Source organism: Danio aesculapii, chromosome 8 (genome assembly GCF_903798145.1).
Source record: "Danio aesculapii chromosome 8, fDanAes4.1, whole genome shotgun sequence".
NCBI lineage: Eukaryota > Metazoa > Chordata > Actinopteri > Cypriniformes > Danionidae > Danio > Danio aesculapii.
In genome coordinates, this window is record NC_079442.1 from 5,167,062 (window position 1) to 5,193,068 (window position 26,007).

The 26,007-nt window shown below is 39.0% G+C and overlaps 1 protein-coding gene across 1 annotated transcript in view; it reads left to right on the plus strand.

The window, feature by feature from the left end:
- frmd3 (FERM domain containing 3) overlaps positions 1–25,235 on the plus strand; it is a 91,160-nt gene extending 65,925 nt beyond the window's left edge. The window contains exons 11-14 of the mRNA XM_056463057.1: positions 5,661–5,735; positions 5,846–5,914; positions 6,268–6,392; positions 24,293–25,235. Of these exons, the coding sequence (XP_056319032.1) occupies positions 5,661–5,735; positions 5,846–5,914; positions 6,268–6,392; positions 24,293–24,951 (928 nt within the window). The 3' untranslated portion in view covers positions 24,952–25,235. The remainder of the gene's footprint in view (positions 1–5,660; positions 5,736–5,845; positions 5,915–6,267; positions 6,393–24,292) is intronic.
- Positions 25,236–26,007: the final 772 nt, after the last annotated feature.

The window sequence follows — 26,007 nt, forward strand, 5'->3', positions numbered from 1 at the left end:
GTTCTTATGACCCATATAGTCCAAAACCTAACAGGTGGACAAATGTAAACTAGTTTTTATTAAAACAAATATAAATATGCATAAATTTAATAATTCTGCTAATAATAATAACATTATGCAAATGTTCATGAATTTTCATAAATACATTTTTTAAAAATCCATGGAGGTTGTGGTTTTATATAGAAAATTACCCTTTTTGTAACATTTTAATTCCTTAATTGTTTAAATATGTAAAGATATTTGTGTATTGCTTTACATCCTGTGTGTATTAGGCAATGTGCAAGTGTTTGGACCAGCACAGGCGCATAACTAACCCACTCTGCACTGGACTTTAGAGCAGGCTTCAGTTGGTCAATGATGTGGTCTATTTCAGGTCTTCAAAATAGCAACGCGCCAACAATCCGCCTTAACACACCTCTATTTTAGACCGGCACACCCATAAGTCCACAAAGCGACGCAAATAGATTTGCTATTTAAACAATGTGGCGAAAAAATGAAAATTAGGGCTGCGCTGGTCTGAAAATAGCAACAAATCGTGGCAAACGCGTCTTGCACCTTATTGCGCCGTGTGTACGATAGGGCTCTAGATTTTATTTTATTAAATTTTTCAAATGTTTGCTGAATCGTCGGCTGACCAGTAGCTTTTGATGTGGAGGGTCCTTTTCTTCTGGAGATATTGTTGCCCTAAAAAACTAAATAAAATAGTCCCAAAAAAAGAACATATACAGTCCCATAAGAATTTAAAACCTTGACTTTTCCAAACTGCTGGCATGGTGGCTCAGTGGTTAGCACTGTCACCTCACAGCAAGAAGGTTGCTGGTTCGAGTGTGTTCATGTATGCATGTATTTTCTCTTTTTTTTTCTAATGACAGTGAAAACCTTCAGATATTCTACTCACAAAACCAGTATCTACTCACAAATACGACAAAACCGGGCTTTAATGGAATAGAAAACTTCTATTCAATCATCTCCGACTGCCTGATCTTTATGTAGAAATGCATCATCAAAATAACGAATGAATCTCAGAGCAAAGTTTACACACGTCCTGCCGAAGTTTTGAGGGCAGGTCATTTATAATACTTACGCGTCGCATCATAAATAGACGTGCCACACATTGTAATAAACTTTTAAAAATGCCATGAATGAATGATGCAAAGTTTCGACTAGTACTGTTATTCTGAGGGCAATTTCAAGCCTAAAAACATGGTGCGGCACGAAACGAAATGTGGTTAACAGTTAAATAGGTTGGGTTCCCTGTTAGTCATATAACATAGTGGGTGGTCCTTGCCCATTCACGCCGCCAAGCTCCTACTTTAGCTGTCAGTCAGAGGTCTGGCTACATAACACTAATGTGGTGTTCACACCAGGCGCCTAAATAGTCGTGAACATTTTGAGTTTACTCATTTCATTCGAGCATCAAATTCACTTTAAAATAGATGTGGATTAGCTTCTGTCTGCTTGGTGACTCTAGTTTCGTTGCTAAATGGCTAACATAGATTTTATTGAGAGAGTAGCTGTGCTTTATGTGCTTTAGGAAGGCTGAAAAACAGCATAGATTTGTTCGGCGCCGTGTCTGAGTCTGAGATCAGCGCCGTGTATGAGATCTTTTCAGAGGTGCACCCAGCTCTGTGAGTTCATCAACTCCTCCAGAAACTATACTTGGATGATGGAGGCTTCAGCGGTGCTTCAGACCGAGCTGAGCCCAGTTTGATGTGCAGTTGTGCGATTTCCTCAGGAGGATTTCCCCTTGGGACACCAACAACAGGCGCTATGTCATAATCACACTCCTACTAGAGCAAGCTCCTGATTGGTTAACTTGGCGCAAATGTCCACTAAAGTTCAGATTTTCGAACTTGAGCGATTCACGCATCAACTGCATCAAATGCGCAAATGCTTAATTTGCGCGAATAGCGTAGCAGGATGTATATTCATGTAACATGTAAATCACTCACGCCTGACACTTTATTCGTGTCTGGTGTGAACGCACCATAACACCTCATGCTGGACTCTGTTCAAATGCGCTGGTGGCTCACTAAGGACACCTACTGGTCACAAGAGTGTACTGCATAGTCGAAAAATCTAAAAAATTATTATCGTTTGTCAGTGTGGACGCAAATATATTGACCATTTATAATTATCATGCTTGAGGTGAATGGGTTTTACATCTATATAATAACCTGCATTCAGTAAGTATATGAGTATGAGGTCATGGGGACAAAGACGGCACACAACTGGCAGTGTTTCCTGTGAACGACCCTGATATAAGTGCGTCTGTGTCTCTAGTTACTATGTGTGAGTGGTGTCACATTACTGTTGAAAGCCCTTTAATTAAGAGCTTAAATGCCAGCCAGACAGCAGGCCCATCCGTTCATCAGCCACTCTACAGTCTTCATATTAACAACACACACACATTAGTCAGTCAGTCAGATCAGCAGACACACACACACCATTGCACCTTACGTATAAATCGGCAGTTCTGCTAAATAGTTTAAATATAACAATAAGACTTCAATATAGCAATAAAAATGCTTACACATGTGGTGTAAGATAAACTCGTATCAAAGTTACACACACAATACTATACATATTTATATCTAAAGCAGGTTTAGAAGCAGAACCCTACTGAAAAAAACAGCTTAAACCAGCCTAGGCTAGTTGGCTGGTTTTAGCTGGTTGATCAGCCTGGTTTTAGAGGGGTTTTGGCCATTTCCAGGCTGGTTTCCAGCCATTTCCAGCCTGGTCTTAGCTGGTCAGGCTGGAAAATGACCAGCTAAAACCAGCTTGACCCCACCTAGCCAGGCTGGGAGCCCAGCCAAAACCAGCTATGTCCAGCTTAAACCAGGCTGGTCAAGCTGGTTTTAGCTGAATTTAGCTGGTCATTTTCCAGCTAGGACCAGCTAGGACCAGGCTGGAAATGGCTGAAACCAGCCTGGAAATGGCCAAAACCCCTCTAAAACCAGGCTGGTCAACCAGCTAAAACCAGCCAACCGACCCAGGCTGGTTTAAGCTGGATTTTCAACAGGGAAGTTTATATCCAAAGTAAAGAGTAATTATTATGATATGATAGTGTTCTTTAATACAGCTTATTCTGGTGGAAATGAATGTCACTTAACGTCGTTATGTACTAGTAAATGAAAAGGTGAACATATTTGTTTATCTGAAAAACACTGCTAGTCAGTTATTCTTTTTTGAAAAAAAAAGTCACTGTTTTGGTCTCTATAACCTGCCCACTGCCAGATTACCTTTACCAGATTATGTTTTTGCACCACGGCTTGCCTAAGTGGAAAACACAGTCAATTTAATTTCAGTCATGAAGGCTCTGTCAATATATGCTGGAAAATGTGACCTCCAGAGGACAGTAGCAGCCTCGGAAAAAAGACTAAGGGCTCTATTTTAACAATCTAAGCACAAAGTCTAAAACTCATAGCACAAAAGCATTAAGGGCTTGTCTGAATCCACTTTTGCTATTTTAAGGATGAAAAAAATGATTTGCGCCCTGGCACATGGTCTAACAGGGTTGTGCTTATCCTCTTAATGAGTTATAGGTGTGTATTAAGTATAACGGGGGGTTTCTGCCAGACGAAGATAGTTGTAGAAAGGAAATGAGGATATATATATATATATATATATATATATATATATATATATATATATATATATATATAGTGACTTGGAATCCTTTGATTGGAGGATCATGATTAGCTAATGTGGGCCAGCTGGGTCAATCATGAGCACGGAATTAGTTTAAAATTAAACTTAACTAAACCAATCAGAGTCTCATCTCTCATTCCTATTAAGAGTCAGTTGCATCGCACCATGGCGCATTTGCTATTTACATGGCGTACTTTGTAAGTGGAAAAACTAAACGCTTCTCTAGCGAGAAAACAGTTAAACAGAGCATCTACAGCACGAGGATAAGAAGCCTCCTCCATTCGGCCTCTTTACTTTCTCTTTACTTTACTTTTATTCTTTTTTTACTCCTTTAATTTCGTGGAGTAAGGAAACGGTGTTGAATTGCTGTACATCCTGTGTGTATTAAGCAACGTGTAAGCGTTTGGACCTGCATAGGCGCATAACTAACGCGTTCTGTGCTGGACTTTAGAGCAGGTTTCAGCTGGTCAATAGCGCAGTCTTTTTCAGTTCCTCAAAATAGCAACGCACCAACAATTCACCTTATCACACCTGCTTATCAGACCAGCACACCCATAAGTCCACAAAGTGGCGCAAATGGATTTGCTATTTAAACAACGTGGCGCAAAACATGAAAATTGGGGTTGAAAATTGCAACAAATCGCACCAAACACGTCTTGCGACTTAGTGCGCCGGGTGTATGATAGGTCTCTAAGGTTTAAAGTTATAAAAATCCACAAGGCAATCTTTAATATGCTAATTAAACAAAAATTACAATCATAAACATTAGCTGACCAGCTTACAGTGTAAGGCTTGATCATCAGGCATGCTCGCTTTTATTTGTGTCATCAGTCTTGCAACCTGCATCATTGAAGTCATCGGAGAAAAAAAAACCTTGTCAAATATTTAGAATTTTGACCGCAATACATAGTTTAACCACTAGATGTAAATTCTACATATTACACCTTTTAAATTTGATTGAAATAAATCAACCCAATGTTGGGTTCATCTATATTTCACCCAAAGTTGGATTAGGACAACACAACAGTTTCTAGAGTGTATTTTATCTGCAAGTAATAACTCATTTCTAATAACTGATTTATTTTATTTTTGCCAGGATGACAGTACAGAATATTTTACTAGATATTATTTTTTAAGATACCAGTATTAAGCTTAAAGTGACATTTAAAGGCTTAACTAGGTTAATTAGGTTAACTAGACAAGTTAGGGTAATTAGGCAAGTTATTGTATAATAATGGTTTGTTCTGTAGACTATCGAAAACAAATATTGCTTAAAGGGGCTAATAATATTGACCTTAAAATGTTTTTTAAAAATCCCAAATATCTTTTATTCTAGCTGAAATAAAACAAATAAGACTTTCTCCAGAAGAAAAAATATTATCGGAAATACTCTGAGAAATTCCTTGCTCTGTTAAATGATGTTTTATAAACAAATTTCGGGAGGAGCACGATCAGTCTTTGACGAGGCTAATTCATCACACACACAATCATTCTATTATCCAATCAGCTTAAGAGCAAAGCCCTATAAATAGTCAAACACATCATACCTCCATTTCCTCTTGACTTCAGCGTCCCTCCACCACCCCAACTCCACACTATTAAACCAGAGACCTATTTAAATCTGGGGGGTGGGGGGTGTTCTGGAGCCGGGCTAGACACTGCGCTCGGACCCCATCTCTCTTTATCCTGATAAGGGGAATAACACGAGTTTGGGTGTCCTCCCGAGCTCAGAGCCCTCTCCACAGACAGCACGCCAAATACGCATATTCTATTCAGTCAAATATCTGTGAGTGTGAACTCCTGAAACATCATTTGGGAAAAATTTGCAAAAGAAAAAAATTCCGGGAGGGCAAATAATTTCGACTTTATGTACATGCATTGCACATGCGTCATCAAGATTTCATTAAACTAACTGTAAATGTTTGTTTGATCATCTTTTTTAAGCAATGTAAGTTCATTCACAGCTAAATGTTTGATCGTTGTCTTTATTTATTTCCTCTAATGTCTAGATGTGCAAAGTCGAGTCAGATCAAGACTGTGTCCAGCAGCAGTATATTTTTCAAGGGCAGCCGATTCCGCTACAGGTGAGTTCATTTGTCTGAATGTGCTCTTCAAAGGAAAGTCAAGCGAATGCTCATTATCTGTGTATTATTTATAATATCTCCTACTATTTCAATGTTCCTGGTTGTTCCAGTGGTCGTGTGGCTAAAGAAGTGATTGAAGCCAGTTCAAAGATTCAGAGGGATCCTCCTGTTGTCCACAGGTTAGCAATTATTTCTAGTATATCTGACCAACACCTTGTGTTTTTAAAATGTATGCGTTTTGTTAAGGGTGACACGGTGGCTCAGTGGTTAGCACTGTCATCTCTCAGCAAGAAGGTCGCTGGTTCGAGTCCCAGCTGGGCCAGTTGGCATTTCTGTGTGGAGTTTGCATGCTCTCCTCGTGTTTGTGTGGGTTTACTCCGGGTGCTTCGATTTCCCCCATAGTCCAAAGACATGCGCTATTGGTCAATTGGATGCATCTGGTGGTGACGGTGCTGTAGTATTTTATAATGTAGTATTGTAGCTATTATTTTTACTATTTTTGTGATTCTGTGTGTTTTTGTTGCTGTTTTAGGTGTCAGTTTGGTCAAAGCAGAAGCTTTACGTCACTCAGTCATAAACAGCTCATAATGAATATGGAGCCGCTTTTACCAGCTTTAAGCTCCAGCAGGGAAAACAGAGACTCCTCAGCGGAACACGGTAACATACACACACACACATCTGCATGCACACACACCAAAACAATCACAGTCTTTCTCCTGTATGCTAAAAATGATCTAAAGCACCTTTATAATGAATAATGCACTGGCCTTTATTTTTTATGGCTGACTCTGATTGCAGATTTTTTTAGGAGCAAATGGCCTGATACAATTTTTTAAGATTGATTCTTAAAAGCTAGAAACAAGAAATAAAAGTACTTAAATATCGACATGAACAGGCATAAAAGCGAACTTTGATCCTCTTCTCAGATAATTTGATACTATATATATATATAAATGAAGAGTTCAGATGCAAAAGCCGCTAGACGCCACTTCTGCCAAAAATGAGATAATGACATTGAGTGAATGCTTTAGGCACGTAGTACACCATCAACAAATAGATTTGCTTCAAATCATCCAAATCCCAGCTCAGCACATTCAGAAATAACAGTTTGTTTGCAAAAGCCACTAAACGCCACTACCTTTGACAGCAAAAGCCGCCATATCCCAAGAACCAATCAGAAGGCGCGAATCGAATCATATGTTTTCAATGTAGCAGCGCGCTGATACGCCAGCTTTTATGAGGAGACTGTTTTATTCCGCTTTTGATTTTAAAAGATGACGTTTGATGAACTGTATGAGCCTGTCCGACTGTCAGTGAATGGTAAATGAAAACGTGCATTACCTCAAAACTCTGTGCATTATAAGAAAAAGAAAACACAATGTACAGTCGGAAGTGTAGCATGCATTCATAACTTTTTTTGCACAGCGACGCTACTTTAAATGAGTCCGATTTACATTAAACAGCAACTGCATTTCACGAAAGACAAAGTTAAGATGTCGTTAATTTATCCCACATTGATGCTATGAAGATAAACAAGAGACCAAGACCTTAAATATGGTGTGAATGAATGAATGACAGCTTCTAAAATTATCTGAGAGACATCCCCTTTTTGCCTAGTACGCCCAACTTGTGTTTTATTTGCTAATTTAAGCTATTTTTTGAGAGATAAATACTATACATTAAAAAACTAAACATTATTTATATTACTTCATAATATCTATACATCTGATAAGCTTTTTATATTAATGGACAATGCACAGATATTGATGTTTTACAATGTTTTACACTACATTATTTGAATCTACCAAGCTTAGTTTACAATGTTTACAATGTTTACATTGCTTTAATTACATTAAATCTAAATCCTAAATATCAGAAATGACAACAGATCGTTAAGATTTAACTAATGTTAGTTTTAATGTTGTTGATTAATGCACTTACTTGACAGATTTCATTCATTCATTTTCCTTCAGCTGTTTCCCTGGTTTATCACAGTGGAATGAACCGCCACTTACTTGACAGATTTATCTATTTTTAATTGTAGATGGTTTGTGTAATGTGTTTTATGTTTAATAAAATTATTTTTTAGCTAATTACCCTGTCTTGTCCCGATAGAGGGATTTAGAGGTTTTTGCAAAAAAAAGCACAAGTGGATTTAGCTGGTTTTGACGTAAAAGAAAATTTAACTTGTTAAAAACCAAATAATTGTATAAAGTGACTATTATGAAAAAAGTAATTTTATTTACTAGCTAATAACCTCATCTTTATATATAAAATGAAACTTCTGAACCTAATCAGAGGAGCCTGAGAAAATGCTTGTTTGTCGGCGTCAGTGGTGTAGTGGTTAGTGCGTCAACACATGCACTCTGGTGTTCACGGCGACCCGAGTTCGATTCCGCCTCATGGTTCTATACCGATCCTTCCCCTCTCTCTGCTCCCCATACTTTCCTGTCAATACTCTCTACTGTCCTGTCTAATAAAGGTGAAAACGCAGAAAAAATAATCATAAAATTATTTTTTAGCTAATTACCCTGTCTTGTCCCGATAGAGGGATTTAGAGGTTTTTGCAAAAAAAGCACAAGTGGATTTAGCTGGTTTTGATGCAAAAGAAAATTTAACTTGTTAAAAACCAAAGAATTGTATAAAGTAACATTTATGAAAATAAGCTCATTTACAAGAAAAGAGGTCTGATGGATTTAGAGGGTTTCGCATCTGAACATATCTGTGCCGGTACGGTACAACAGGAATAAATAAATGTTTCTGTTTATTCTGAACAGGCAGAAGTGTTTTGTCACAATCAGCTACAGAACTGAAAAGCAACTTGTGATGCAAAAGTACAAAATAGTACAGACAAACTATAAATTGTGCATAAGATTCAAGTTTCTTTTAATGAAGATGCTAGCACTACATCCATCCATAACTGCGGCTGCAGCGCTAAAGCCTGGCATGGGTAACATTTTTAGTATAACTTTCTATTTTAAAGTGATCAGTCACGTGCACATGCACACGTGATGTTAATATGCATGAATTTGCTAGCTAGTTAATTTTTGAATGTAGTAAATTCTCTATTCTAAACTCGTCTTCACACATGTCATGATTTGGCCAAGTATGATGTGATCCTGGATTGACATCTATGTTGATCCTGGACCACCATTTTTGCTGGAAAATGTAATCCATACCTAATTCGTACACCTAAACCCAAACATAACTGTAAATTATTCCCAAAATCAAAGGGGAATAATAGTTCATCTAGAAGTGCATAACCCTAACCATAAGCCTAAACTGAACATAAATGGTAAATGTATTGCTTCTGATTGGCTGATTGGACTGTTGTTAAAGGATCAACATAGATGTTAATCCAGGAACATGTCCTACTAGGGTGAAATCAGGTTGGTGTCATCTTCACACGTAGTAAAACCTAGTTGGCCTTTTTCAATTTCAGCACATGTCCCTCAAAATGTTTGCGCATGGCCCTAAAAGGGGATAATAACATTATTGACATTATTATAGAAGCTTGTTTTTTTTACTATTAATATATTCAAGCTACAGGTCAAAATGTGGTGCTGGATCAGACTTCAGAGGTGCCGGATGTGGATCTCAGGCACAAATTAAGCCCTGCTCTTGCTGCACTTGAACATGGATGCCATTCCATTAATGCTCAGTTTACAGGCTTTGGAATATAAATTGATTGCAGTGCAAGTTTGGAACAGAGAACGGCAAAAATTGAGCAAAAATCTACCAGTTGTGTTTTCTGTTCAATCAATCAGTGCATCTCTGACATTATGTTGTCAAGTAAACCTCCCTCGTCCTCAGTGGATCCGTTCAGATTGCCCCAGCGAAGGGCTGGTATTTGAGACTCTGATCAGAGTGTTAAAAATACATGTGAATATCCTAGCAGAAGACACCATGTTAGCGGTGATTAATAGCATGCCTGCTTGAGCTTGAGCATTAAAACAATGACACCCAAGTACACAGGCTGCAGGTTTAACTCTTAAAGGGACACTCCACTTTTATTTATTTTTAAAAATAGGCTCATTTTACAACTCCCGTAGTGTTAAACGGTTGATTTTTACCACTTTTGAATCCATTCAGCCGATCTCGGTTTAGTGAGAGCACTTTTAGCTTAGCGTAGCATAGATCATTGATGCGGATTAGACCATTAGCATCTCGTTCCAAAAATTCTCAAACATGTTAAGATACACTCCATTTTTTTAATAGCCTCTTTTTATAACTCTGCTATTGTTAAATGGCTGATTTTTACCATTTTTTTATACATTCAACTGATCTCTGGGTGTGGCGAGAGTGCTTTTAGCCTAGCTTTGCATAGATCATTGAATTGGATTAGAAAATTGGCATCTCGTTCCAAAAATTCACAAACGTGTTGGAAATAGGCTCATTTTACAACTCCCATAGTGTTAAACGGTTGATTTTCACCACTTTTGAATCCATTCAGCCAGTCTCCGGGTGTGGTGAGAGCACTTTTAGCTTAGCTTAGCATAGATCATTGAATCGGATTAGACCATTAGCATCTCGGTCCAAAGATTCACAGACGTGTTGGAAATAGGCTCAGTTTACAACTCCCCTAGTGTTAAACGGTTGATTTTTACCATTTTTTAATCCATTCAACTGATCTCTGGGTTTAGTTAAAAAACTTTTAGCTTAGCTTAGCATAGATCATTGAATCGGATTAGACCATTAGCATCTCGCTCCAAAAATTCACAAACATGTTGTAAATAGGCTCATTTTACAACTCGCCAGTCTCCACGTATGGGGGGGAGCACTTTTATCTTAGCTTAGCATAAATAATTTAATCGGATTAGACAATTAGCATCTTGCCCCAAAAATTCACAAACGTATTTAAATACACTCCACTTTTTTTGGAAATAGGCTCATTGTACAACTCCCCTAGTGTTAAACTGTTGATTTTTACCATTTTTGAATTTATTCAGCCAGTCTCCGGGTGTGGCGAGAGCACTTTTAGCTTAGCTTAGCATAGATCATTAAATCGGATTAGACCATTAGCATCTCGCCCCAAAAATTCACAAACGTGTTTGGATACACTTCACTTTTTTTGGAAATAGGCTCATTTTATCGATCTTGGTTTAGTGAGAGCACTTTTAGCTTAGCTTAGCATAGATCATTGAATCGGATTAGACCATTAGCATCTCGTTCCAAAAATTCTCAAACATGTTTAGATACACCGTTTTTTTAAATAGCCTCTTTTTATAACTCTGCTATTGTTACATGGCTGATTTTTACCATTTTTTTATACATTCAACTGATCTCTGGGTGTGGCGAGAGCGCTTTTAGCTTAGCTTTGCATAGATCATTGAATTGGATTAGACAATTGGCATCTCGTTCCAAAAATTCACAAACGTGTTAGAAATAGGCTCATTTTACAACTCCCCTAGTGTTAAACAGTTGATTTTTACTATTTTTTTAATCCATTCAGCCGATCTCCAAGTGTGGCAAGAGCACTTTTAGCTTAGCTTAGCATAGATCATTGAATCAGATTAGACCATTAGCATCTTGCTTCAAAAATTTACAAACGTGTTTAGATAATTTTCCCACTTAAAGCTTGACTCTTCTGTAGTTACATCGTGTTCTAAGACAGACAGAAAATAAAAAGTTGCTCGAAACTCTTTGAAATTTGGCCACGAGATGCTAATGGTCTAATCTGATTCAATGAGTTATGCTAAGCTAAGCTAAAAGTGCTCCTTCCAGGCCCAGAGATTGGCTGAATGGATTTAAAAATAGTAAAACTCAGCAGTTTAAATCTAGGGGACTTGTAAAATGAGTCTATTTCTCAAAAAAGTTGAGTGTTGCTTTAAATTAGAAGGTGTTTTTGATCATGTGATAGAGCTGTGGAGTCCTGTGTGGAGATGTAAGGCTTGTTCCTCAATCTTAAGCTCTTTACAGATCAACTTACCAGACGAGAGGACAAGGCTTTAAGGGCTGAATGTCACACCTGCTGCTCTCAGATGTTCCCTGTACATCCTGCATTTAAAAAACAATATGCCTGCTGTGATGGATACTGTATAGAGATCGGACAGAAATGCTTTATTTTTAATTAAACTGCATGTTCTCATGGCAACGTTGTGTGATTTACTGATGAAATTAGACATCTAATATGCTGTAGTCCGCATTTAGATGAATACGTGCTGCATGCTTTCCTCTCAAAAACAAAAATAACTTGTGATACGGGCATGTTTGGACTAGCTTCTATCCAGTGTGCGAATTAGACAGCTACAGTACGTTTCCATCCACCTATTTTTATGCGCATAAAAAAACAGTTGACTGAAAACTCCAAGATCCGCATACATTTTGTAAATGCGCATAAACGTTTTATTCGATATGAAAAGATGCGCATAAACTACGATGGAAACACTTACAGAACAAATTTTCATATCTGGTGCTTACCACACTTCCTCCTCACAACTGCCGCTCCATTCATAAAGACAGCGTATGACTTGAAATTACCTTATTTCCCATATCTTGCACCATTACCGTAAATACTGCAGCCATTACACACTGTAAAGAATATCTGTTAATGAACAGTTTCCGTATTTTGGGATTCACATGTGTTTTTCCGTTTATTTATGGTTGTGAATTGCATTATGGGATGTTGATCTCTGCTCTGTCGACTTTAGATGTTAAAAGAATTTAACTCTACACTTTAACAAAGTGACTTTTATTGACGATTTAGTTGTTTAAAAAAATTATATCTAGAGAAATAAGTCTGTAAAATAACAGAAACTGTACCAGCAGCTTATTACAAGGTTTTGTACCTTCGTTCATTCATTCATTTTCTTTTGGGCTTAGTCCCTTTATTAATCCAGGGTCGCCACAGTGGAATGAACCGCCAACTTATCCAGCACATGTTTTACGCAGCGGATTCCCTTCCGGACGCAACCCATTTCTGGGAAAGTTTTGTACCATCATATACAGGCAATATATCACTTTAAACTATTTAAATGTTAATAAAAGTCACCTTTTCCAAGCTTTTCAAAGTGAAAAATTGCTGGAAGAAAGATCAAGGTCCCGTATTAAAATTCAAAAGCACATATAAATGGGGGAAAATAAAAACATTTATCACAAAATACAGAAAACTGGTAATTTATGGATATTTTTTATGGTGTAGAGTTGCATTCACCATAGTTTGATCTTATCCAGAGCTTTTTTGGCCAGATTCCTGTATTCTATATACATTGCATAACGTTGGTTGCTTCTTCTGTAGCTGCTTCTGAACTGGTTTTATAAGTTCTGCTGGAATGTTTTCACATTCAGACACCTTATTGATGGCTAGTAAATTGAGTCCAGTAATGATTTCATTTGGTACAGTATGTCAGGTTCCTCTTCAGTGATGAACCAGTTTGATATGGCAAATAGAAGCTTAAGAATGAACAGAATACGTCATGTTCTCTGAGGTAACTCGGGCAAATTTAGAAATGATGAATGCTGCAATGTCGCCGCAACTGCATTTGCTGATGAAGATATACACTACCTGACAAAAGTCTTGTCGCCTTTCCAGGTTTTAGGAACAACAAATAATAACTTGACTTCTAGTTGATCATTTGGAATCAGAAGTGGCTTATATGAAAGGCAAATGACTCTAGATTATGCTTAATTTACCAAAATTAAATATGATCATGTCTTGATTTTTAATGATTTAATTAGGACAGTAAGGTCTGACTTTGCTTGGACAAAAGTCTTGTCACTTAACAGAAATAATGTCCAGTATAGAATATGTGGTCATGCTGCAGTGGAAACAGAATGAATATTGTGTCTGACTCCATCATGAGCTCGAAGGACTGCATCTGTACATCTCTGCAGTGACTCAAATCACTTAATAAAGTCATCTGGAATGGCAAAGAAAGCGATCATGCAGGACTCCCAGAGTTCATAATGATTCTTTGGATTCATCTTCAATGCCTCCTCCTTCATCTTACACTAGACATGCTCAATAATGTTCATATCTGGTGACTGGGCTGGCCAATCCTAGAGCACCTTGACATTCTTTGCTTGTTGCTCTGAAAACTGGGATCAACGACAAGACTTTTCTCTGGTAGTGTAAAACAGAAACTGCAAGTTGTTGCCATAAAGCAATAGTTCATCCAAAAAAGGAAATTCTGTCATTGTTTATTCAAACCTTTTGACTTTCTCTCTTTTGTTAAACATAAAATAAGATACTTTGAAGAAAGCTGTAGCCATTGGTTTCCATAGTATTTGTTTTCTTACAGATTTTCATATTTATTCAAAACATCTTTTTTTTTATTGTTCAACACAAGAAAGAATCTCATAAAGGTTTGAAACCACTTGAGGGCGAGCAAATAGGCAGTTAATTTTCATTTTAGATGAGGTGAACTATCCCTTTCAGTCTGTTGAAGTATATCAGTGCCTAAACTCCGCAGGTTTTTTTCTCTCTCCTGTGACTCATACTTGAAAATCTGTGATTAGTATCTTCCAGCATAATGCTAGAGAAGCTTCTAGATTTTTAGGGGGAAATTTACAACCCAGGGAAGTGACATAACATGGCCTTTGATTAAAATAGAGCATGTGTTGGCTCATCTCTTTGATATTATGCTGGATTCACAAATTGCACTATATATCTATTAGATGGCTTCATGCTTTTCAAAGGCTTTCAAATCTTTCCAGACATGCTTCAAGGAGTTGATTTTGTTAGATTTGTTAAATGCCAAACTGCTTGGGGTGCAGAAACACTTGGCTTATCTTTGAGTCGCACATGGTGTTGTTGTTGGTTGTTTTAGAGTAGCAATCTTAAAGGAACATTAACCCTAAAAACTGAAAAGCTATTTTCTCAGCCTTATTTAGATGTCTCCTCTTGTTCAAAATCATTGCAGTCCTTACAGTTTACATGATTACTGAAGGAAGGAAGTGTCCTGTAGAGTCACTGGAATTTTCTGTCCATTTCCCGCTAACATTTCAGAGCTGTTGAGCACGTTCTTAAACAGCGCTGATTTGCTATTGCGTTCACATACTCAACAGAAATGATTGTGATTTGCCGTGAAAGTCATCAGTTCACCGAACTCACCGCTGTTTACTGAGTGTAAAAAAGATACAGGGACACTGAAGCGTTTTAGAGGCGCGATTCTTCAGAGGATCTTATAGACAAACCAGCTGTTCGACGTGACTTGTAAACGCTTCAGTGTCCTTGTATGCAGCCCAGGCTCGTTCTGAAAACGTAGTCCCGAGGACGTTTCTGGAGACCGCGAATTATGTAGCTGGAGGTACGTATGGCTGCATTTAATTTTTTAAGCGAACGCTGCGGGGCGGTATGAGACCGTTCCTTTTAGCGCTTGCCGGCTGACCGCTTACCTTCGTGTGGAGGGCTTTCCCACTGCAACCAGTTTGTCCGGTTAGCTCGTCCTGTACGTCGGCGGACTTGAGATGCAGAGAGGAGCTGACCTCGACAACGATGACGACCGGGTTCGAGTCCGGAGAAGAGCGGTTCCAGAAATCAGGTAAGACTAAAACAGAATCCAAGAAACAAAGCGAAGAGGTTCATAACAGGGTGAGAATGTGGTCAAATCTGAAAACGTGGGGAAAAAAATAAAAATCGGACGTGGGCTTTTCTTTTTCTGGACGGCTTTTGTAAATCGTTGGTTGGGTTTAGGGCGGGCGGGTCCATCGGTAAAATTGGTTGGGTCAGGGAAGGAGGAGGGTGGGTCGGCCAGTCAATCATTCAGCCAGTCGGACAGACAGACGTTCGTTCGACAGCGGCCTCAGGTGGGTTTACGCGAGAACAGCGCAGGCGCGAACGGCATTCACAGAAGACGTCGGAGAAGCCAAAAAGGCGCACACAGTGGCCTCTCGCGGATTCGCGAAAACCAAAAACTGCAAAAATACGTACCTCCCGGGACGTATTCCGCGGTCTCCAGAAACGTCCTCGGGACTACGTTTTCAGAATGAGCCTGGGTTGCTTGTATCAGTGGTTACACTCAGTAAACAGGGATGAGTTTGGTGAACTGATGAGCGTCACGGCGAATCAGTCATTTCTGTTGAGCATGTGAACACAATGGCAAATTAGCGGTGTTTAAGAACGTGCTCATCAGCACTCAAATGTTAGCGGGAAATGGAGGTTTTTAAAATGTTTGTATCAATTAATATCGAATTCCAGTATCGTGACAACCCCAGTGTCCTGTCAGATATGATAAGGGTGTTTCCTATAAGTGGTGTAATCACTCGACCAATCACAACCATAGACACTATAAAATGATAGACGATGCAACACTGGCTTCTTTCATTGAATGAATTAAGGTAAAACACCAGAAAAATTCTCAAAATTGCTTGCCATTTGCAGAAGGAATCCTCATTGGATCCAGAGCTGTGGAATCAAACTTCAAGATAAAAATCATTTGTGTTTTTCTTATCACTGCTAGCGTTAGGCATGTTATATTAGCGGATTTATTAGTTGGCTTCTAAATCCCACATTTATTATTACCAAAAAAAAAATTGTGGTCCATTTGATCCTGTAGCTGTAAGTAGAGTTTAGTGCTGGACATCTAATTTTGTCTGAGTAAAATAACACAGATAAACATTTATACTTGATTATAGCTTTAATCTCCTCTAGAAGCTCAGAGAAGCTGCAAATCATAATGACATAACATCAAATTACTGGCTAAAATGACAAAACTGAACACCTGAACCTACACTCACTGGCCACTTTATTAGATACTTTTTATTAGATATTTTGCTTTCAGAACTGCCTTAATCCTTTGTGACGTAGATTCAACAAGATACTAGAAATATTCCTGAGATTTTGCTCCATATTGACATGATAGCATCACACAGTTGCTGCAGATTTGTCGACTGCACATCCATGATGCGAATTTCCCGTTCCACCACATCCCAAAGGTGCTCTATTGGATTGAGCTCTGGTGACTGTGGAGGCCATTTGAGTACAGTGAACTCATTGTCATGTTCAAGAAACCAGTCTGAGATGATTCATGCTTTATGACATGGCACATTATCCTGCAGAAAGTAGATGGGTACACTGTGGTCATAAAGGGATGGACATGGTCAGCAACAATCCTCGTAGGCTGTGGCGTTGACATGATGCTCAGTTGGTACTAATGGGCCCAAAGCGTGCCAAGAAAATATCCCCCACTTTATTACACCACCTGGCCAGTCTGGCCATTCTCCTCTGACCTCTGAAATCAACAACCCAGGTAGCAAAGAATTCTGGCCCAGATTTGGCATAAAGCTGACACAGCAGGGGTTCGTCCTGCACTGGCATACAACGTGGGCCAAACATGGCCCAGGTTTGGCAGAGGTGTCTTTAAGGTGGCACATAAGACTTGGACTAGATCAAATGTAGCATTTGGCCCAGATGTTAAAAATGTGTACGTGGGCCACGGAAGTTTGGCCTATCTTGACCCACTTTTAAAATACATTTAAATAATTTTTGAGTAAAGAAAAAATTCTACCAACCGGGTCGCCTCGAGATAAAAGCGCGGCCATGAAGCAAAATCCTTCATGGGTTTATCAAATTCATTGCAGTCGTGACACACCAACATATCTGACCCAGTTCTGGCCCATTTATGGGTTATTAACTTTGCTGAGACTTGGCCCAGATATGATCCATGTTTGGCCCTTGTATGGAAGCCACACTTGGTCCAATCATGTATTGTAATTCATTACGGCATGTGGGCCAAGCAAAAGCTGATTGTGTGGGCCAGATCTGGGCCAGAGAACCTTTGCTATGTGGGAAGGCATTTGCACCCACAGAACTGCCGCTCACTGGATATTTTGTCTCTGTAAACCCTAGAGATGGTTGTGCGTGAAAATCCCAGTAGATCAGCAGTTTCTGAAATACTCAGTCCAGCCCGTATGGCACCAACAACCATGCCACGTTCGAAGTCACTTGAATTACCTTTCTTCTCCATTCTGATGCTCTGTTTTAACTGCAGCAGATTGTCTTGACCCTGTCTAAATCCATTGAGTTGCTGCCATGTGATTGGCTGATTAGACATTTGCGTTAACAAGCAGTTGGACAGGTGTACCTAATTAAGTGGCTGGTGAGTGTATATCAGCATGATGACATCAAATGAGCTTAAATGACTAAATCTTTCAGAAAATTATTAATTATTAATTATTATTGACACAGGCTTCTCCAAAAAGATAGTAAGACGGTGAAGAGATGTTTAGCAGATAAAACATTAATGTTTTGCAGTGGCCCAGCCAGAGTCCTGACTTAAATCCAATTGAGAATCTTTGAAGGCAGATCTGTCAGCCATACAGTAAAGACACAGCTAAACAGATGGGGTTTAAGTCTTGATTGAAATGTGCCTAATGTTGGAGCACATCTTATCGTTTCTGGAAGCTGATTCCAGCAGTAGGGGCCGTAGCAGTTATAGCAAGTATTTGATTGCTGTAATAGCCAATAAAGGCTTTTATATTGATTATTGAGAAGAGTATGAATAATTTTGGACATGCCACTTATTATTTACATGCCATTATTAATTTTCACTTATTAAAATAATTCATTTTATTATTTTTAAATATATTGTTTCCATAATATATCAGAACAATGCAAACTATGCTTGTTTTGGTATTATTTTGACATCGTTCTATTCTTTTAATATCGGGCCATGAAATATTAATTTTAATAACAAAAAGAGTGAGAGATCATGCAGAGCCTGCAGCGGGACGAGGAATCGTGTGATGTCTGCTAGATGTCCTGTACTCTGGGCTGGAGGGTTTCTCCATAATCAGGCCCTGTGATTAGCAAAGCCCTGTGCTATGACTGATGCTGTATAAATAGCTCATCCTGCATTTGGGCTGATCCGGCTCCTAATGCCCCGACTTTGTTAACACCGTGCACATGTCCGCTGTCCGGGGGCAGAACTGCAGGACCCCCATCCTACAAGTGTGTGAGGGTTTACTACAGCCATAATCGTCCCAGAAGAGTCTGAGAGTTTGTGTTGTGAACTGAAAGGGGGTCAGTTATGGAGGTTTTAGGAGAGCAGGAAGAGCGTGGAGGTGAAATGTATGCTGTGGTGGGTTGTGAGGATGCAGATGAGGTTCTGAAGGTGGTATTTGAGGAAGGGTTGGAGGAGCGGGCTGACGCCATGCGCTGTCAGGTGAAGATCACCACACGGCACAATCTGCAGCTCCGCATGGCCAACTACACAGACCGGGATGTCTACGTGAGGTTGCTTGGCCATGGGGATCGTATCTCAGGAACTGGTATGGAAGTGTCATTCATTCTTGCTTGTTTTCTCAGAATAGCTCTTTGCATCATTATAAAGCTTTAAAGGCATATTTATACCCAAAAATGACTAAAAAAGATCCGTAAATCAGCAGTTTTGATTGTTTTCCCGGTTTTTTATTCCTTTAAATTGCATTATTGTACCTTAATCTTTCTTTCAACAACTTTTAACCGTTTAAAGAAACTTTTAAATCAAAGTTTCAAAAAAAGGTGACGTTTATTAACATTTTTAACAGTATAAAGTAGGGTTGCCTGGTTTACCGGTACTATGGTAGTGTCGTGATACTATGGCTCCAAAATACTGGCGGTGCCACTGCAGTTTGCAATCGATACGATTGCATTTGGAAAAGTCACTAAAATGCTCTCACGCTTGTGCAACAATAGACATTTCAATTGAATCGTCTGTGGAGCCCTTTAGGGTTGCAAAACTATGTAGAATTCAGGCCTTTTATGGTAGCCTATTGCACGTTTTCTGATGTTTCAGTTCGAACGCACATCTGAATCAGTTCATTTCTGTTCCTGATTTTGTCTCTGTAAACCCTAGAGATGGTTGTTCGTGAAAATCCCAGTAGATCAGCAGTTTCTGAAATACTCAGTCCAGCCCGTCTGGCACCAACAACCATGCCACGTTCGAAGTCACTTGAATTACCTTTCTTCTCCGTTCTGATGCTCTGTTTTAACTGCAGCAGATTGTCTTGACCATGTCTAAATCCATTGAGTTGCTGCCATGTGATTGGCTGATTAGACATTTGCGTTAACAAGCAGTTGGACAGGTGTACCTAATTAAGTGGCTGGTGAGTGTATATCAGCATGATGACATCAAATGAGCTTAAATGACTAAATCTTTCAGAAAATTATTAATTATTAATTATTATTGACACAGGCTTGATTTTCTGTTCCTGATTTAGTAGCTACAACATCCGCGAAAATCTCTTAAAAAGAACGACTCACAAAGTGAAAATTTGAATACCCGATAAGACTAAAAAAAACAATAGATGGAAAAACCCAAAAGAGCAAGAGGATACATTAAATCATGCTTTAGATATGCCATGTGGTATCTGCTTTGAGGTTAGCATCTTGAACTAAAGCATAAAATGGAGGAAAATGTCAGCTCTGTTACTGTCAACCATTAGAAACTATTATATAACATTATTAAACTATAATCACATTGCAGCATTATGCTTTAATAATGGATTCAGTTGATTCAGTTGGTTGTATACTGTATAATTTGTATGTCAGTTTTATCTATAGTATGTACACATACACTCATCGGCCACTTTATTTGGTACACCTTACTAGTATCGGGTTGAACTACTCTTTTGCCTTCAGAACTGCTTTAATCCTTCATGGCAAAGATTCAACAAGGCACTGGAAATATTCCTCAGAGATTTTGCTCCATATTGACATGATAGCATCATGCAGCAGCAGATTTGTTGTTGCACATCCATGATGCAAATTTCCCGTTCCACCACATCCCAAAAGTGCTCTATTGGATTGAGTTCTGGTGACTGTGGAGGCCATTTGAGTAGAGTGAACTCATTGCGCCCACAGAACTGCCGCTCACTGGATATTTTCTCTTTTTCGGACCATTCTCTGCAAACCCTAGAAATGGTTGTACGTGAAAATCCCAGTAGATCAGCAGTTTCTGAAATACTCAGATCAGCCCGTTTGGCACCAACAACCATGCCACGTTCAAAGTCACTTAAATCACCTTTATTCCCCATTCTGATGCTCTGTTTGAACTGCTGCAGATCATCTTGAGCATGCTTAAATGCATTGAGTTGCTGCCATGTGATTGGCTGATTAGAAATTTACGTTGACAAGCAGTTGGACAGGTGTACCTAATAAAGTGGCCGGTACGTGTTTACAGCATATTAAAGACATAATATGGAACCAGAAAAATGTAGGCAGAACAAAAAATAGCCAAAAAGTGATAATAAGTAATTCCCATTACATTTAACATGATTTCCCAGGTTTTACATTTGATAATGCTGATTGTAAAGGAGGTCGACTGGACGTGGATCATTTCTACTTGTTTTCTTCAATGAATAGCAAATTTGTATTATTATGAAGGCGTTAAGGCATATCGTTTATCTGAACTTTAAATATTTGTCATATTTTACTCACCCTGATGTTAATTCGAACATTTTTGTCAATTCAGTAGTTACAAAAACTGTTACAACCTAATCAATACAAAACGATCAGATTGATTGAGTAACTCGACTGTTGTTAGCTTTTAGTTGAAATCATGTTACGAATATGTTCAATAAAACACAGAAAATGAATAACCATATGAGAAAAAATCCAGGTCATATCTGTTTTTCTCGTATGCCTTTCACACTCCTTTGGAAAAATCACCCTCAGATTTAGTTATTGTGTCATCGAACTGTTGCCATGGTAGCTGTGATGGTCTGTTTGATGACGACTGTTGCCTCCTCCTGGGTTAAACGTCCCTACAAGCGTCACCATGGTGGCATCTACATGCTAAAGTGTGTGTTTTATATAAGTTGTTCAAAAGATAACACATGATTAACCAATTAATTGGACAGATATTACATTTCAGGCACTGTTAAGTGGCTGTCAGTGCTGATGCCATGATATCTACTACACTGTGTCAATGGAAAGCCATTTGATTATATAGTGTGAATACAATCAGTCCAATAATAATAATATTATATTTTTTAATAGAACTATAATATATGATTTTTAATAAGATTTTTTCACTGGCGAGCTCTGAGTGAGTGTGTGTTTGTGTGTGTTAGAGAATAGTTGCATGGAGAAGCATCGACGTCAGTGACAACTTAGCCAGGAGACTTGTCTTAATCCACTCTATACCCAGGCAGCTGGGTCTATATTTAGACTGGACTTGCCCAAAGAACACAGGCTACACTATATAAACATACAATAAAACATGCACTCTAAAGAGCACAGGATTTAGCTTGAACCATTTGCAGTTTGTCTATATACTGTATACAGTTAAGGGCAAAATGATTAACCCTCCTGTGAAATATTTATAATTTTTCTAATATTCTCAAGTGATATGTAATGTGCAAAGCAATTTTCACAGTACTTCCTATATTATTTTAAAGCAGTTTTTTTTTAATTGTTTTAAGGTCAATATTATTAGCCCCCCTAAGCATTTCATTTTGAATTGACTACAGAACAAACCATTGTCATACAATGACTTGCCTAATTATCCTAACTTGCCTAGTCTTTAAATGTCACTTTAAGTTTAATACTAGTATCTTGAAATATTATCTATCTAAAATATTATTTACTGTCATCATGGCAAAGATAAAAGAAATGAGTTAATAAAACTATTATGTTTAGAAATGTGTTGAAAAAAATTTGAATTCTGACTTAAACTAACTTAAACCTCAGCTGGGTCAGTTGGCATTTCTTTGTGGAGTTTCCATGCTCTCCCTGTGGTTTGCGTGGGTTTCCTCCGGGTGCTCCGGTTTCCCCCGCAAGTCAAATAGACATGCACTATAGGTGAATTGAATAAGCTAAATTGTCCGTAGTGTATGTGTCTGAATTAATGTGTATGGGTGTTTTCCAGTACTGGGTTGCAGCTGGAAGGGCATACGCTGTGTAAAAAAACATATGCTGGATATGTTGGCGGTTCATTCTGCTGTGGCGGCCTTTGATTAATAAAGGGACTAAGCTGAAAATAAAATGAATGAATATACAGTTGAAGTATATTATTTTTTTCTCAATTTCTGTTTAACGGAGAGATTTTTTTTCAACACATTTCTAAACATATTAGTTTTAATAACTCATTTCTAATAACTTATTTATTTTATCTTTGTCATGATGACAGTAAGTAATATTTGACTAGATATTTTTTAGACACTTCTATATAGCTTAAAATGACATTTAAAGGCTTAACTAGGTTAACTAGGCAGGTTAGGGTAATTAGGCAAGTTATTGTATAACGATGGTTTGTTCTGTAGACATTCAGAAAACAAATTAGCTAAAAAGGGGCTAATAATTTTGACCTTAAAATGGGTCATAAAAAATAAAAACTGCTTTTATTCTAGCTGAAATAAAACAAATAAGACTTTCTCCAGAAGAAAAAATATTATCTGACATACTGTGAAACTTTCCTTGCTCTGTTAAACATAATTTGGGAAATATTTAAAAAAGAAAAAAAAATTCAAAGGGGGGCTAATAATTCTGACTTCAACTGTATATGGACACTGTTAACATAGGGCTTCCTTTTGGCGCAGTACAGTTTTACCTGGCATTTGTTGATTTAACTATATACTATGGTATTTGACAAAGGTTTGCCAAAGTAGTCCTGAACCCATGTGGTGATATCGCTTACAGATAATTGAGGATTCTTGATGCAGTGCCGCCTGAAGGATCTGAGATCACGGTTGTTCAGCTTAGGCGCCCTTACTCTTTACGCACTGAAATTCCTCCAGATTCCTTGAATCTTTTAATGATGTTCTGCACTGTTAAAGGTGAAATATCCAAATGTCGTCCTATCTTTCTTTAAGGAACATTGTTTTTAAACATTTAAATCATTTTCTCACGTATTTGCTGGCAAACTGGCGATCCTCAGCCCATCTTTGCTCCTAAAGGACTAGACCTTTCTTGGATGCTGCTTTTGTACCAAATCATAATTACAATCACCTGTTGACATCACCTGTTTCCCATCACATCCTTATTTAACCAATTTACCTGATTACTGCCCTAAACTGCTCCTGTCCCAACGTTTTTTGGAATGTGTTGCAGGTCTGAATGACAGGAAAGGATGTATATTTACAAATGAAATGAAGACAAATGGAGACTTTTGCTTTGTGTTTACTTTATGATTAAAGTTGTTGCACGTCTGCTATTTTCCCGGCCTCTGGATGAACGAGTTTGAGCTACTTGTACAGTAAGGTAGCACTGAAAACACCAGTGAACAAACTCGACACAGAAGAGCATAGTTGGAGCTAAATCCTGGAGGGACACCGGCCCTCCAGGACCGGCCCTCCAGGACCGAGATTGGTGACCCCTGTTCTAGACCATTCCAGATAGTCCAAGCTGTTCTAAAGCATCCTAATGACCTTGATTAATGGGAACAGCTGTTTTAATCAACCCAGCAGGTGGAAAACAAAAGCTCTTTCTTGGTTTGTGGACAGTTGTAGACTCTGTTGGTTTGTGGACAGTCATGGCTAAGACGAAGGAGCTCAGTGAGGACGTCTTTACATTGTAGCCGCTCAAAAGTCAGGAAAGGGAGGCCAAATCTAAATGTTTTGAAGTTCCCACAATGCAGAGTATTATTTAAAGAAACACAAGATTCATTCATTAACACAAGCACTTGTTCCCTCTGCAGGACTTTCGGCTCTGAAAGACTGCGTTCACTTGTCCCCGCTGAAGCCATCAGTCACTCCTGAGGAAGCAGAGATGGAGGAGATGATGAACTTCAGCCAGGACAGACGAGAAGATGAAGCTGCTCAGCGGACCAGAGCGGACGAGGACAGGAGAGAGATCCACGTGGACAGCGAAGATGATACCAGCGGCGGTGCTCTCACCATCTCTGACACCGCCTACAGCCCGTGTGCCAGCCTGGTGCCCACGCCGGTGGAGGAAGCTCAGGGCGGCCTGGAGCTACTGTTTCAGAGTCCTGCACGTCTGCTGAAGGAGCTGCATGCCGACCCGGACATGCAGAGGGAGCTTCAGGCGGAGCGGCAGAGGGAGGCGGACAGAGAGGCCTTTCGGCAGTCAATCTGCCATCCGTCATCGGGACGCCAGCAGATGCAGGCGTGCCTCCGCAGCGCTGCCCGTCTAGTGCTGATGGCCACAGGTCTCCTCATGATCCTGCTGCCACTCCTCCTCGTCCTGCTGGAGTCGGATCTGGACATCTCCTTCCTGCACGACATCCGGCAGACGCCCGAGTTCGAGCAGTTTCACTACGAGTACTACTGCCCGCTCCGCCGCTGGTTCCTCTGCAAGCTCCAGATCATGACGGAGCAGCTTTCAGGGAGTGAATAGGGTTGGGAATGAAACCAGAAGGACAGGTTTGCTCTCCTACATGGGTTATTCATTCACATCTTCTTTTTTTCTTTGCGGATCATGCTGATAATAAGTTGCTGTAGCAGATATTGAGACTGGCTGTTGTTTTAGCTGTAGCTTTTCTTTTCATGCCGGACTGCAGCACCTTCAGCTCTGTAGAGTTCAGAAAAAGGTGTACAAAAAGCACAGCTCTGAAATACATCATACATTTCAACATCGACTATGGTTATGTACGACTTTCTATACTTTTCATTCATTTCATCTGCCTGCTGTCATAAACAAAACAAAAAAATCAGACAGGGTCCAAAATTAACTTGTTAGTGGTGGGGGAATTGACATTTTTTGTTTATTTAATACTAAATAATTATATATATATATATATACACACACACACACACACACGAGTAGCAGTGCAATAGGGCTGTATATTGGCACTGGTGGGAGGCACGCATTGGCTTGAAGCATTGGCTTGAAGTCGCAGGCCGAGTGCCTTAGTGTCTCATCAGTGATGATATACAGCCATATCGCACTGCTACGAGTGTTTATACAACAGTTCGACAGCATGATCGTGTGTATAAAAAAGAAAATCAAACATGGAGAGTCTCAAAATCCTTTTGTATGAGGAACTACTTTCTTCCGCCATTCATCCACATCTGCAGCTGAGGGTCAGAACAGCAGAAACCGTTGCTACTTCACCGGCGTCACTTTAGAACTAGTATTTTAATGATTCTTTAGTGTAATGTCTAACATTATGGCAAAACAGGTGCTCATATTTTAAAATTAAAAGGCTGAACGGCATGAAATGCCATCAGTCTACAGAGATTTCCCTGTATTTCTCTGTTGCAATCGGGAGATCACAGTAATTAACTAAGATTGACTTAGAATGTCACTCACCTGTTTTATAATGGTTTGATCAACTGTAGTTTGAAATTTACGCAGTTGTTCCTCCCCTAAGGACTTATACCGTTTCTGTTGCCATCTTGTGGCGCAACCGAAATCTCCGAAATTATAAATATTTTAAAATAGGCACTGTCC